Raw genomic sequence first — 14,359 nt, forward strand, 5'->3', positions numbered from 1 at the left:
GGTATTTTTCCAGTTGGGAGTCCGAAAACACAGATGGTTACGCCAGCTGGTACCAACTGGAAAAACCAATTGGACCCAATGGGTATTTTTAACTGGGAAAATACTATCTGATAGAGATCTGGTAAACAGGACGTGCAAGAACATAGCGAGTATACCAGCACATTCCCTAAAAATCCTGTTAGGAATGCCATCAGGACCGGGAGACTTATCGGGTTTAATTAAGTGACCACAGAAGCTTAACCAGTCCGTCAGAGTGGAATTCAATTTCCGGCATGTCACGCAACTGGTTTACTGCGTTAGGCACAGCCAAGTGCACCGCAGTTAACGGGGGAGAAAAAACTGATTGTAAGTATCTACTAAAGCATGTAGCTTTTGCTTGGTCATCGTGTATGGTCTGTTCAAGTTCCTCAATTGATGGTATGCCAACCTGGTCCTTCTTGTTGCTTTTTACCAGTTTCCAGAATTCTTTAGGGCTCCTTTTAAGACAATCACTTAAAGGCCGACGACCAGACTCGAGATTCTGCAAGGCAGAAGACCCTCCTCTCCACGCCTTCGGGCGAGGGAAGCGAAGGATGGAAAGAAGGGACCAAGAGGGGCGGGCGTGGGTGGAAAGGGTAGGAGGGAGAGGAGGAAGCGGGCGAAAAGTGGAAAGCGCGAACTGGTCGTCGGTCTTTAAGGCGCCCTGAAAAACATTTTTAGCTAATTTGAGTTTCCTTTTGTATAGTTTACTTAGGTCTCGTAACCGAGTAAGGGACGCGGCAATAGAAGTCCTGCGGAAAGTTAAGTATGCACGTTTCTTTTTCCTCAAAATTTGCCGTAACTCTTTATTTATCCAAGGTTTTTTTTTTTTTTTTTTTTTTTTTTGCTTTTTTGGAGAGATTAGCTTGTGTGGGATGTAAGTGTCGATTAAGGCAGTAAGCTTAGTTTTAAAAATGTTCCACGTAAAATTTGAAACATTTCAAGAATGTTGCCTATGTTCTTTTGAACATTTGCGGAATGACTCAAAACGTTTTCGTGCTAATTCTGCTGTGAGCCGAAATTCGCTTCCCAGAACCTCCACCGTCAAGCAGTCGGTGCTTCAAAGATTGTCGCTACTTGTAGGAAGCTCTTATCTAAGAACTTTAGTTATAACACCCCCCCCCTTTTTTTTTTTTTCCAAGATTCTTGTATTTTCAAAACGAGGACTGCACAGTCATGCACCATGCAAAATGCAAAAAACAACGTTTCTAATCAGTCGCCGTTTCTGACGAAGATGGAGGTTGGATTTCTCAAATCAGAGATCACTCTATCAGGGCGCGTTGGTAACAGTAATTAAACATGAGGAAGATACATAGAATGGGGGTACTGAAGGAAGTCATTGTTGTCCGTCCCCCCTTTCTATGTATCTTCCTCATGTTTAATGAATCCGTCAACCTGATGTCGTATTTATCTTTACGTATCTCTATCTTCCCTCCTTGCACTGGGCCCCTGTTAGCCACTTTCCCTTTCCTCGATTTTCCCGCATTTAAACTTGAGTATTTATCTTACCCGCTAGGCGGCGCAAACTACCCCCCGATGCAAAACGCGAAGACACTCGCATTTGTCTACCCATTAAGCTAGAGTTCGTGTTTCGCCGGCGTTGTTGGTTTCGCATGCGGTTTCGTAAGGAAAACCCCAGTGAGTCACCGACGTCCGTGCTTCTCGGGTCTGTTCTAAGCTTTCTTGGAGTTCCTATTTGCTAAGACTCCACGGCAGTATTCGTTTTGTATTCTCAGACTCCCTTCTGAAAAGGTGATGGCGGTACGTATTTATCCTCTGTAACTTATAAATGAAACGGTGTAGCGTGTTGGGGACCAAGTGCTTCTCGAAGACGATCACCGATTTCACACAACTCCAAATTGGGAGCTGTCTCCGTTGCCTGCCAAGACCGCTCGTGGCTCTGACTCCACCGTGATAAGCTAATAGCATTTGCTAATGAATCGAATCGGGATAAGAGTATCCGGATTAGTGTGTCGTTGCTCCTTCAGTCGGGCCCGCCCAGACCAAACATTATCTGCTGTATGATGAACCCCGCAGTTCAAATGCACAAAACGGGTGGCCCGCATTATTCGTTGTTGCAGCTAGCGCTTGTCCCTGACCTTTTCGTAGCCAAGTGCTCTTGTCTCCCCCAAGCTGTTGAATGAATAGCTGACTGGTCATTCTAACACTACGACCGAGTAGTTTTCCGGCATCTCATTCAATCGTTTCCTCATACTCGCGAAGACTGGCGAAAAACTCATTCTTAGAGAGTGTGAGTTGGTGAACGAAGTACACCTTTCCGTAAGAAAAATAGTCTCGTTTCAGCTTTAGTGTCATTTCCTTTTTTAGCGCGAGCTTGACCGAGGCTGCTTCTTTGAGACGCGTGATCTCTAGGCGTTGCTCGTACGATCCTTCACGCTTGGCTACCTTTTCTCTGCAGAACCCAAACGAGGACACGCAATGGAACGACGTGCTGAGGCAGAAAGGCATCCTCCCGCCCAAGAAGGAAGACACCGAGAAGGTCTTCACCGAAGACGAGATCGTGAACGTCGTCGAGTCGACGATTTACGAGAAGCTCAACGGTGAGTGGATCTCCAGGCTTGGCAGGAAGTCTCCTAGCGAGGAAACGCCCTGATCAGCGGCTTTGCCAGAAAATTGGCGACTGGGGTGGTCAGGATTACCATGACTTGAGAGGTGGGCCGGGGGAGGGGTGTCCCGGTGGTCGTACTCCCGCTCTAGAAAGGTAGGGAGGTCTTCCTGTGGTCCCACCTGTGGTAGGGGTCGCAACCATTAGGTTGTATATATATGAGGGAGTAAAGAGGTAGATGAAATTACTTGTTTGGTTCCATCCGGACAGGTAATTTTAATTTCATCCGGACAAGCAATCTTGTTTGGTTCCATCCGAGATGGCCTTGATGGTCGCCGGTCTCTAGATGGTGTCAGAAGTGAGCGGCTAGCGCCTTCTCTTTTTTCAAGCGCCAGCACCAGCCTAGGAGGAGACCGCCATGGCCGAAGGGGAGGGCGCCGCTGCCGGTCCGGGAGCGTTGCCAGTCAGTGCACTCAATCTACGAGCACGGCCCCAGTTTGACTTCAGCAACCACGGAAAATGGAAACTGGTATCAGCAGTTCGAGGACTATGTCTACATGTCGGGACTGTACGCCGCCAGCGACAAAGTGCGTGTTCAGATTACTATACTCCATGGGGCCGCAAGCGCGGGACATCCTGACTTTGCTACACGTCGACGACTGAGACTTTGACAGCTACGGTCTGATTGCTGAGAAGTTCAATGCATACTTCGTTCACCCAGTCAATGAGCTCTACGAGAGCACACGCTTCCACAGACGGTTGCAGCAAGCGGGTGAGTCAGCTGACTCCTTTTTTACGACACTCAGCAACATGGCAAAAAAATGTAACTACCCGTCGCGAGACGTGGAGGAGCGGCTCATTTGCAACCGTTTTGTGGTGAGCTTGCGAGACATGAAGCTATCGGACAGACTATGCAAAAACACGGAGCTTACATCGGACGAAGCGCTCATTCAAGTTTGCCAATGCAGAAAGGGAATGGAAGCTGCAGGACTCGTCAGCATCCACAGCCATGGCAGCTTCAGCAGAAGCAAAGCGTTAAACATTGACAGACCAAAAGTTGTGAAGAACCGCCTGCCAAGGCCGAAGCAAGCAAGTGGCAACCCAGCGAGTACATCTTCATGCGGCCTTTGCGGACGTTCTCCGCATCTGCGCTCAGAGTGCCCTGCTAACCATGTGCAATGCAGCAAGTGCCACAAGAAAGGATACTTCGCAGCTGTCTGCTGCACCAAGAATAAGTTGGCTTCGCTGGAGCTTGGTGTCATCCATTCTCCTCCCAAGGCAAGGGCGAAGTTTGTAGATGTGAAGGTCAACAATGTACTGCTGAGCTTCAATGTTGACAGCGGTGCGGAAGTCACCGTCGTCTCCCTTATGTGTTCGGGAAAACCAGCTCGCCTGGAGCCCCCAGAGGGGGAGTTGACAGGACCCGCCGGCCAACTGTTGGACGTGCTAGGAACGTTCGTCGCGGCCTTGGAATGGAAAACCAAGCGCGTCAGGCAGAAGCTCTACATGGTACGATCGCAAGTTGTTCCCTTGTTGAGCTTGCCGGCAATTCAGGTGTTGGTCGTGGTCAAGTTTGTGGATCACCTTCCAGAGTCTTATCCCGAAAGCTGTCCTAGTGAGGTCGACGGGACTTTGTTGACACAGCTTGTCCAGGGCCCAGGCGAACTTCGGGAGCAGTACACTATTTGTCTTTAGCCGAACGCGGTACTGTACTCGCTGCATGTTCTGCGAAGGGGGTCCCCATCCCGCTACGTGATGTCGTGAAGTCTGAACTAGACAAGATGGAGGCCCAAGGCATAATCTGGAGAGTAACCAAGCCGAGACCGGGGTGCGCAGGCATGGTAGTGCTGCCTAAAGCTTCAGGGAGCTACCGCATATGCATGGACCTGACTCGACTGAACCGGGCAGTGCTGCGTGAACGTCACATCCTGCCGAGAGTGGATCAAGTGCTTGGACTTCTGGGCGAGGTGCGAGTCTTCTCCAAGCTCGACACCATGTCGAGTTTTCACCAAGTGAAGCTGTTAAGTGAGTCCCAAGAACTCACAACGTTCATTACGGGGTTTGAACGGTTCTGCTTTTGTCGGTTGCCTTTCGGGATTACCTCTGCGCCAGAATATTTTCAACGCCAGATGTCATACATCCTGGAGGGCCAAGATGGAGTTGTCAATATGATTGATGACATTCTCGTTTTGGGCCGAGATCATGTGGAACACGATAAGCGTCTCGCAGAGGTTTTTGACTGCTTAAAGGAGGCAGGTCTGACTCTGAACAGGTCCAAGTGTAAGTTCGGCGTCACCAGTGTAAAGTTCCTTGGCGTGGTCGTCAGCCAGAATGTTATTATGCCAGACCCTGAGAAGATGGAGGCTGTACAGCACATGGAACCACCGGTTGACGTCGGAGGTGTCCGCAGACTGTTAGCCATGGTCAACCACATAGGTAGGTTTTTGCCACATCTGTCGGACGTCACAGCACCTATTCGAGAACTGCTGAGCAAGAAGAGTTTGTGATTCCGGGGACCAAGCCAGCAGGCTGCTTTCCTCAAGCTCTTAGACTTTGTATGGCTTGCTACAATCCGGAGCACCCGACCATAGTGTCTGCTGACTGCAGCTCTTTCGGTCTTGGAGCAGTCCTGCTCCAGGACCAACCATCTGGCGAGTGTCAAGCGGTGGCCTTTGTTTCACGGTCCCTCACTGCAACCGAGCAAGGGTACAGCCAGACCGAAAAGGAGACTTTGGCAGTGACATGGGCCGTGCGTCGCTTTGATGAGTACGGTCGGGGACTGCGGTTTACAGTGGAAACCGATCACCAGCCCTTGACTGCGTTGCTCGGCGACATGGACGTAGACCTTCTTCCTCCACGAGTTCAGTGACTGAAGATAAAGTTGATGTGGTATCAGTACCAGATCTTATACGTTCCTGGGAAGCTCCTGGCAACGGCCTACACCCTGTCTTGAGCGCCGTAGTGCCGAGCAGCTCCGTCAACCTGCGACAGCCTAGAGCTGTACGGCCAGAGCGTGGTTCACGCAATCTATGAAGGTGCGCCCGTCAACCTCGAGGTGGTCCGTCAACAACAGTCAACAGATGGCGAGTTCACAGCACTTGCAAAGTTCTGCGACCAAGGTTGGCCTCAGAAGACCAAGGTTCCATGTCACCAAATGAAGTACTGGAACTACCGCGGAGAACTAACCGTTTGTGACGGTGTGCTTCTCAAAGGAGGACGCCTCGTGATTCCTGCATCACTGCAACCTGAGGTCCTGCAGGCCATTCACGAGGGACACCAAGGAGTGAACCAATGCAAGGCACGGGTTCGAGACTCGGTGTGGTGGCCCAGTATCGGCGATCAAACAAAACCATAATCGAGAAGTGCGAGCGCTGCGCATCTACGAGGGTACTGCGGGCTGAACCTCTCATGACATCGCCTCCAACAGAGCTACCTTGGCAACAGGTGGGAGTCGATTTATTTCACTTGAACAGCTAAGATTTTCTACTGTTGGTGGACTATCACTCATGTTATCCCGAAGTAATGACACTACGAAGCATGTCAAGTCAAGCCGTGATCTCTGCAGTAAAAAGTGCCACGGCGCGTTTCAGGATTCCGGAGGTACTTCGAAGTGACAACAGACCACAGTTTGCCTCCCACAACTTCGCCAGATTTGTGGAAGACTACGGATTTAAGCACGTCGCTAGCAGTCCTGGATTTCCGCAGTCAAACGGAGAAGTGGAGCGTACAGACCGGACTGTGAAGGACCTCTTGGTTAAAGGCGACGATCCGTTTTTGTCACTTCTCGTCTATAGAGATACTCCAGGCATCTTGGGTTTCAGCCCTGCTCAGCTGCTAATGGGTTGACAGCTGCGGATTCAAGTATTTAAGGCTGCCAAGAAACTCCAACCAGCATGGCCGAAGTCACAGGTCTTTCTGGAGCGAGACAGCGCGGCGAAGCGACGCCAAGCTTCCGACTTAAACCGTCGTCACGGAGTGCTCAAGCTCGGGGAACTTTCACCTGGCGAAGATGTGTGGGTGACCGACGCACAGTGCCCTACCCAAGTGCTTAGCCGAGCGCAACGCCCACGCTCTTACGTCGTCGAAACTCCACAGGGTGTATTGCAGAGAAATCTGTGACACTTGGTTCCTTCAGGAGCCAACCTATGGAGCCAGCTCCGGTTTTGGCAGTTCCTGCTGCCGATGGAGCCAATGGCCTGCAATCCCAATGTTATGAACAAAGAAGACTGGTTACAGCTCCTTCTCTGCAGCCTTCTGACTACGAAGCTATGCAGAGCCAAGGGCAAGTCGGAGAGCTGATGCAAGTCGGGCATCAGCAAACGTGTGGATCCACTCTCTTTGACGAATGAGATCTGGCCGTCGAGTAGTAGCTCCAAAGAGACTGAACTTGTAGTGAGGTCGTGCATTGTGATTTGTTCATCCACGAGCGATCTCTCTGACAAAGGGGGATGTTGTGGTAGGTGTCGCTACCATTAGGTTGTATATATATGAGGGAGTAAAGTGGTAGACGAAGTTACTTGTTTGGTTCCACCCGGACCAGGCGCGTGTGTGTGTTCATTCCTCTTGGACCTTGACGGTCGCCGGTCTCTACACCACCTCCAGCACAAGCTTTCCACTTTCAGTAGCACTTGGGCACTTTATTGGCTTTGAGTATGCACATACAGCCGGAACATGATGGAAGGCAACGAGTGCATGCTGGAAAAGATGCCCTGTCATTCCCACCCTGTCCGTTCCTGTCCAATTCGGCACTTGGGTGCACTGCAGCCTTTTGGCATAGCGACCGAGCGATCGATCACAAACAGTGTAAACACTACTCGAGTAGCCAGAAAACGAAAGCCTGCTCTGCAAAGAAAGCACGACCAGGAACAAACCCGTTCAGCAGACGACGCTATGGATTGACTGCGCAGGCGCAGTCGGGTCTTTCTCTTGCTTCGTTTACCACACGATAGATGGCGCTTGGCTCTGAGCATTACCAAGTTCGGCAATTTTCGTCACATCTCTAATTATGGTACACAATGTAGACCTGAATATTATTTGACAAAACTTTTAGGGAACATTCGCCGGCTACTTATTGTTAATGATTGTGGTGCTAGGTAGGCTCTTACCCAATAGGCGACGTGGATTTGGTTGAGGGGCTGCGGGTCCACAGGTGCATCGGAGTGAAAAGGGAGATAGCTTTCGATGGAAGCAAGGTGTAAAAGAGTTTGGTTTCCTTTTAAAAGTTTTATAGCGAAGAATCATTTTTTGGCCCTCTATTTTTGTGTTTTTGGGTTTCTTTTCACACCTTTTACGACGTGCGGTCAATGAAGTTTGTTTTCAAAGTCGTTTCATGGTCCCTTTAAATAACTTTGTTTTTCGGGGAAAGTGCAGCTTGTGACGGTGTCCAATCAAGGCAGACAGACAGAAAAGTTTCTGGCAAGTGAAGTTAGTCAGAAAATGTTTATTGAAGCTTATGGAGAGTGCATGCCTAAGAAAAGTAAAGTGTCCCTTAAAAAATATTTTATTTCTGTATTTATAAAAAGAATAGTGGTAATACCGGTAACAATCAAAATAAAAAAACTGCCTTTTGCACACCACATGTCTGTAAAATATATAGAAAGAAACTTGCGTCGTCATCGCCATGTACAATTAACAAAAAATTTTCCCTCTTTTTGTCTTTCTTAAGTTAATTGTTTTGCGTGGAAGGTTAAAAACATTGTTCCAGTGAATTTTGAATTATGGCTCTGCTGTCCTGAACTGCTGAGTTCCTAGTCTGCCCGTTAAATGTTGCCCCACTCGTTTCAGGTACCCAGAAAGCTATTGAGGACCTGAGCTTGGAAGAATTGGAGGAACTCGAGGATGAAGAAGACGAACGGGCCCTCTTGCACTACAGGTGAACGTCTTTACAAACTGAAAGCGATACGGCAATACAACTCTTTGAGCCTAATTTATTGTTTCAGTGTTGTCTGTGTTGTGGCAACACCACAGGGACGCCAATTTCTTTTGTTCAGGCAGACTTAAAAACCTTGCTTCAAAACAAATCGAGCAGTCACCAAATTGCACCTGGTGGATGTCCTCTAAGCTACTAGGAATGTTGTTACGTCAACTGTCTCGTAAAAGCAACGCCGCTCCGGGAAAGTATGTTGCCAAGGTGTGCATGTGCACTGCCTGTCAAACTTGGACGAACCAAAGCGGAAGGGAGACGGTGGGGCTGCGAGACTGAAACAAGGGGGTCAGGGGAGTTCTGGAGCACGGGCGACTCACTTCTTTACCTCCACTTCCACCGCTCAACCATTCCTTGGGCGTCCCAACTGGCTAGGTTGTGATGTAACTAGGATTTCGTGTTTTCAGAGTTTATTTCTTGTGATATTCGGAGGGTGTTTTCTGGAGTTCATTTTTTACTGAAAATTCTGTATTTTTTGGAGTTTATTTTTTTTGCTCAAAATTTTCTGTTCGTCGGAGTTCATTTTTATTAGATTCCCATTTCTCTGAAATTCAAATTGTATTTTACTTTATTCCCAATTTTTAAAAAAAATCAAGGACAAAATAAATGAAGTTTGGGTACCGTGACCCGTTGTCCTGGGGGAACCTTGACAGGACTAAAACTTTTATCAGTAGTTCGAGATTTCAAAGGAAACTGAAGTGGTGTCTTCTCAGGACCACTGACTCTGTGCTCTTATAAAGCTTATTTCAGGGGTGGAACGGCTGCGCCATTTTCGCCATTTTGTGCCAGACGCATGTGTCTGTGCCATCGTGCGCCATGTTGCTGAAACTGCGCCACAGCCAATACCTCGCGCCATTGTGCGCCAGATCGCAAAACATGCGCCAAAAAACTTAATTTTGTCTTGGTTTCAGTTTTATTGACTCGATTCGCAACAATGAGCGCGTTTAGCCTGGTCGGCCTTGCAATCCCTTGTTCTGTTTATTCTCTGTATGTATCCCGAGTAGGAAGCGCGCGAAAAAACTTGGATTCTAAGTCTACACCACCTGCGACTGGATTGTTATTCTTCAACCATAAGCGGTTAAGCAAGTCGGCCGAGGTGTGGTCGAGTCGTTAAGCGTCGGATTGCCTGAGGCTTTTTGGCCCGGGATCCGGACACCAGCCAGTTGAAAACAAATGAGCAAAATATTCCTTTTAGTACCTCATCGTTAGAAGTTAGAACCGCATTCTCGCTGGATAAATCGTGATTTGATAGAACTGAAACGCGGTCCGATCCGAATACATGATGGGGAAAACAGCTCAGAAAACACGGACTACAAAGAGGAACAAACACGACAGGACAATGCTGTTTGTTCCTCTTTGTAGTCCGTGTTTTCTGAGCTGTCTTCCCCATCATGTATAGCGTCAACCAACTGGCCCAGTTCTCCACCCTATTCCGATCCGAAACCTTGCCGGCCAGCAGCTCTTAAGCGAGTGGTAGATCTACTCGGCGTCCATTAACCTTGCTCCTGCTTATTGCTTCAAATACGATAACTTCGTTAAAGGGCAACTCCAGGCCATACTTTCGATTTTGGGATTATGACTGCTTTTACTGCATTCAGCGTCCCTGATTTGGAAGGTGTAATTTTTTTCTCGTTATTTTGCGTAGTATTAAAGATACCGACGCCTCAAAGTTTTATTTGGTGCGCGGCCAACAAAACCGAAACTAGCCGCTCGAGGCCCCGGCAACACTGGAAATCAGCCGCTATGTGAACGTGACGTCAGGATCGTTCTCGTTCAACGAGTATGCAGGCCAAGCGGCACCTACCTCTGTTGCGCTAGCCGTCTAAAGATAGGAGGTAAGCTGATTTTATTTTAATTCTATATACGTGGTAGTTATCCAGCATATGTAGCAAGAGTTAGTGTGTATACAACTGGAGAACCCGTAAACTCGTACGGCGCCGTACTCGGCGGCCGCTGCCGTGCGTGCGCTATGCCGTACTCGTCGCTTGTATACCCAAAAGCTAGCGACTGGAGAACGAGTGAACTTGTTTGGTGCCGTACTCGGCAGCTATCGCCGTGTGTGCGGTCTTCCGTACTCGTCGCAAGGCCTAAATTGTCATCGGGGCTCCGTGGATGGAGCGGCGTTGCTCTACGCCGCGCTGCCAGTGACGTACAATACTGGGAGCCCTCTCGCTTTCGCGCTGCGGGTCAGTCCCAAACACAAAGCTTTGAGGCCCTTTGGCGCGGGCCGCGGCGCCCGAACACACGTCTGTTGGGCTGTATACGTCTGTTTTTTCGTTCTTTTTTCCTCGGGCGCATAAAAGCCGAAGTCCACTCGTCGAACAGCATTCACCCACACCTTCTCCGATTTCCAGTCCGTTGGAAACTTGTGAAAAAGCACCTCCGGGTTGCGCAGCGGGTTGTTTGAGCAGCCCACAGAGCTACGAGTTGCACTCGGCATCTTTCGAGGAACAGCTGGGCAGTCTTGGGCGCACCGAGTTGCTCGCTAAAAAGTCTTGGAGTCCTCAAAAACAAATAAACAAAAGGCTATACCAAAGCTACACAGGCTACAGATAAAAGCTACGGCTAAACACGCCAATCACAAGCCGAAGTAGCGGTGGTAGCGGCTCAAAGAAGTGCACCCCGCACAACGCCCGGACCGGAGGAAAAAAGAGAATGATGCTGACGTCACGGCCCAATGTTGCTTTAGCGATCGGCAACCCACTGGCCGCCCGCTAAGGAGCAGCGGCTCGCGGCGGGTCGCATTTTTATTATTTGCATTAGTTGAGAATGCGGCGTCCCACGGGCATAATATTTTGGCTGGGGTCGTATTTTGTGCCATTACAGCGATACCAGTACTTTATTTCATTCTGAGTTTTGGCCGGAGTTGCCCTTTAATCATAGTCTGCTGCTTCGATATCGAGTTGCACTATAGGATAAACTCGAAATTTTTTGCCCTGTTCTTCCGTGCAACTGCACAACCGTTGCTTACGCAGGTCACGTGGTTTGCACAAACAATTACTATGTCGAGCACGTGTGGTTTGCAGTGCTGGTTTGCATTTTGAGCAGCTGAAAGCCACTCAGAAAATATCAAGGACGCTATCTTCAGAAACATAGGGTACTTGATTTTTGATTCTCATTAAGGCTCACGAAGTTTCAAGTTTTCGCATCTGTTACACTGTTATCCCATCCACCTGGATCCCTAACAACTTATGTTCGTCTGTGCCGCTAAGCACGGTTGAAATTGCTCCCATGCTTGTCTAAGACACAAGCTGAAGTGCAATGAAAACTGATCGGAGCTGCTCGTAGCCTGCTCCAGAATGTAGTTTTAGCTGCTCCCAACCTGCTTCAAAACTGCTGTTTCAGCTGCTCCTGTGGCTGCTCCCAAGTACATTTCATGAGTTCCACCCCTGTTATTTGTAAAACGACCTCTTCTGCTTTTTTTTTGTCGTTGCGACCACGAAATTATTACTTTTCCGGATAAATCCCGAAGTGACGAAAAACTTACCGGCAAGTGTTTTTCTGACTTTTTCCGATTTATCTGAAAACGTGGAAGCCTAGCTGTGACGCGTTGACGCCGCCGATTGGCGGAGCTCGTAACCATGCTAGCATCTCCATAGCCCTGCCCACGCTGGGACAATCAACGCCGGGAATTTGTCGTGTCTCCTGTGACGAGTGATCTCCAAAAACTGCTCTTCAAGCGTTTGTCAGGATCGGTCGTTTAGAACTAAAGATATAGCCATCCACTCAATACACAAACGTGCAATTGTCTCTTGCGGGTACTGTTGATCATATTTAGTTAATTTCTGAACGTGAGAGGTATATTGAAATTTTTGTTTCAGTTTTTCTTTAACACACTTGTAAAGTGTGCCTATGCTTCTTAAGCATGGTAGTATGCACGAGCATCGTTGCAGTAACAGGTGTGTGCGAAGTATTTTTCCCAACTGCGAATAATTCTGGCCAGGGCTACCGGGTCTCGCGGCCCATTTTAACTGGGCAGTGTAGTTGGTTAGATAGGTGGTGCCACCTTGCGCAGAATTCTCGCAACTAACGTACGGCCCATTGCCGTAATCTTCAGACTCAATCTCAAGCTGAAACGTCCGAGTGCCCCGCCAAACTCGCAACACGGCGCTCGTGTCCGGTGGTTTGGTGTCGCAGACTTCTCAAAGTTGCTTTTTAATGCGAAAGCATTAACTGGCCTCATGGAGCGAGCCAATGTCATCAGCTTTGAAACCATGCAAAACGGCATCTTAATGAAATCACGTGCAAAGCTAGCCAACGGCACCTTTTGCACTTCGGTCCCATTGGCTGGCGCGCGTCAACGAGGCTCCCATTGGCCGCTGCACGTCAATTTGTGTAATGTCATCCTGTGTTATCACTGATAACCGTGTTTGCTCGCCTCTTATCAGTTGTACGGAGCGTGGCAATATACATGGCACATGGAATAAACCAAGGGGTTCGTTCTACTGGGAACTATGTTGCTGTCTGTTCCTTCCTCACGCCGCCAGGCACACGACAGTTTAAACGATCGCTCACCCGATGGCGCTGCGTGTCCGCGAGGCAGCGGCTCCACCGTTTTATGCCCAAGGTCAGCCCGTCGTACGCTGCGGATTAAAGAAGGGAGCGAAGTGGGGCGTGCATGCTTTTGCATTCACAACTGATAAGAAGTGCTTAGGTGTACCGCGAGCCTTTTTTGACCACCGACCATGTCGACTCGCGGCCGACCGAGGCACCTCCTTTTCACTGCCCGGGATTATGCCATCGATCGAAAGCCCTTTTGCAATTTTTACTTACAAAGACACCGGTGAAATGATCTAAAGGGAAGCTGCAACCGAGCATTCTAACTCTGTCGTCTTGAGGCGAAGCGCCGACCTACGTACCCCCGGGTGTCCAGTTCGAATCCCCTTCGAGGTGCCCGCAATCCGACGTACCTCAGTGGTCGTAATTGATATTCGGGTCCCTGGGTGTTCTAAATTAATCATCGGTCCTCCGCCGTCCCGAACCAGACGCCATTCATTGGTTTGGCACACCCCTAATTTGATTGGAGATGGAATCTTCATCGCATTGATCGAACCTTAGTATGTGGTAATTTCGCAGAGTTTGTGGCTTTTCCCGAACATGAGGTACTAGTTGTTAGGATGGAGCACAGCATTTTTTGTAGTTTTCTCCGAAGCTCTCCTTTTGAGAAAGACTGAAAGATTAAAGGGAGACAAGCAGAGACGTATGCATATGTCTATGCTTGTCCCCCTTAAATGTTTGATTCTTTCTTTGTTTCTTGCCTACAGCACACTCCCCATATCTACCTCTCCTTTTGCGTCGCCACCGTGGTGCCCGGAACACATCCTTGACCGGTGTGTCTTACCCTGTTCTGAAAAGGGGTGCCTAGATTTCCGCCCAGAATGTGATGGAAGCGTCACGCTGTCGCCGACCACAATCTTGGCTGTGTCGCTGCAGTGGATGTGGCAGGTGCCCGTTTTTCTGCAGGGCATCCTCCGGCTTGACAGTCCATGCAAACTTTGGCAGCCGGAAGTTCGGACGCTGTGACAACGGCAGTGCTCAGATTTGCTCGCACCTTTTTGCCAGGAGTTCTGGTGCTGACCGCCGCCGGGGTCACGACATCCGACGACGTGTCGCGCCGGCTCCTGCGACGTCGTTTGTTGCCACTTCGGGACCGAATTTTATATGTGGGTGGGACGGGACACTAAACACGCCAGTTGCGGGCGTGTTCCAAGCACTGTAGTTGCCACTCGTCTGCACCGTTTTGCTGTTTCTTGCACAGGGGTTGCGATGTCGGAACGAAAAGCTCTTATTGGCACATTGAAAAAACAAAAATAGTGGGTAGACATTGAGGCATCTAGCATAGAGGTCTACCC

The 14,359-nt window shown here is 49.2% G+C and overlaps 1 protein-coding gene across 1 annotated transcript in view; it reads left to right on the top strand.

Moving 5' to 3' along the window:
- The first annotated feature begins 1,628 nt into the window (after window positions 1–1,628).
- LOC8041998 (phosducin-like protein 3) overlaps window positions 1,629–14,359 on the top strand; it is a 39,751-nt gene continuing 27,020 nt past the window's right edge. The window contains exons 1-3 of the mRNA XM_002415142.4: window positions 1,629–1,779; window positions 2,438–2,579; window positions 8,369–8,456. Coding sequence (XP_002415187.2) covers window positions 1,774–1,779; window positions 2,438–2,579; window positions 8,369–8,456 — 236 coding nt within the window. The 5' untranslated portion in view covers window positions 1,629–1,773. The remainder of the gene's footprint in view (window positions 1,780–2,437; window positions 2,580–8,368; window positions 8,457–14,359) is intronic.

Source organism: Ixodes scapularis, unplaced genomic scaffold, assembly GCF_016920785.2.
Source record: "Ixodes scapularis isolate PalLabHiFi unplaced genomic scaffold, ASM1692078v2 PGA_scaffold44__24_contigs__length_19508400, whole genome shotgun sequence".
Taxonomy (NCBI): Eukaryota; Metazoa; Arthropoda; class Arachnida; order Ixodida; family Ixodidae; genus Ixodes; species Ixodes scapularis.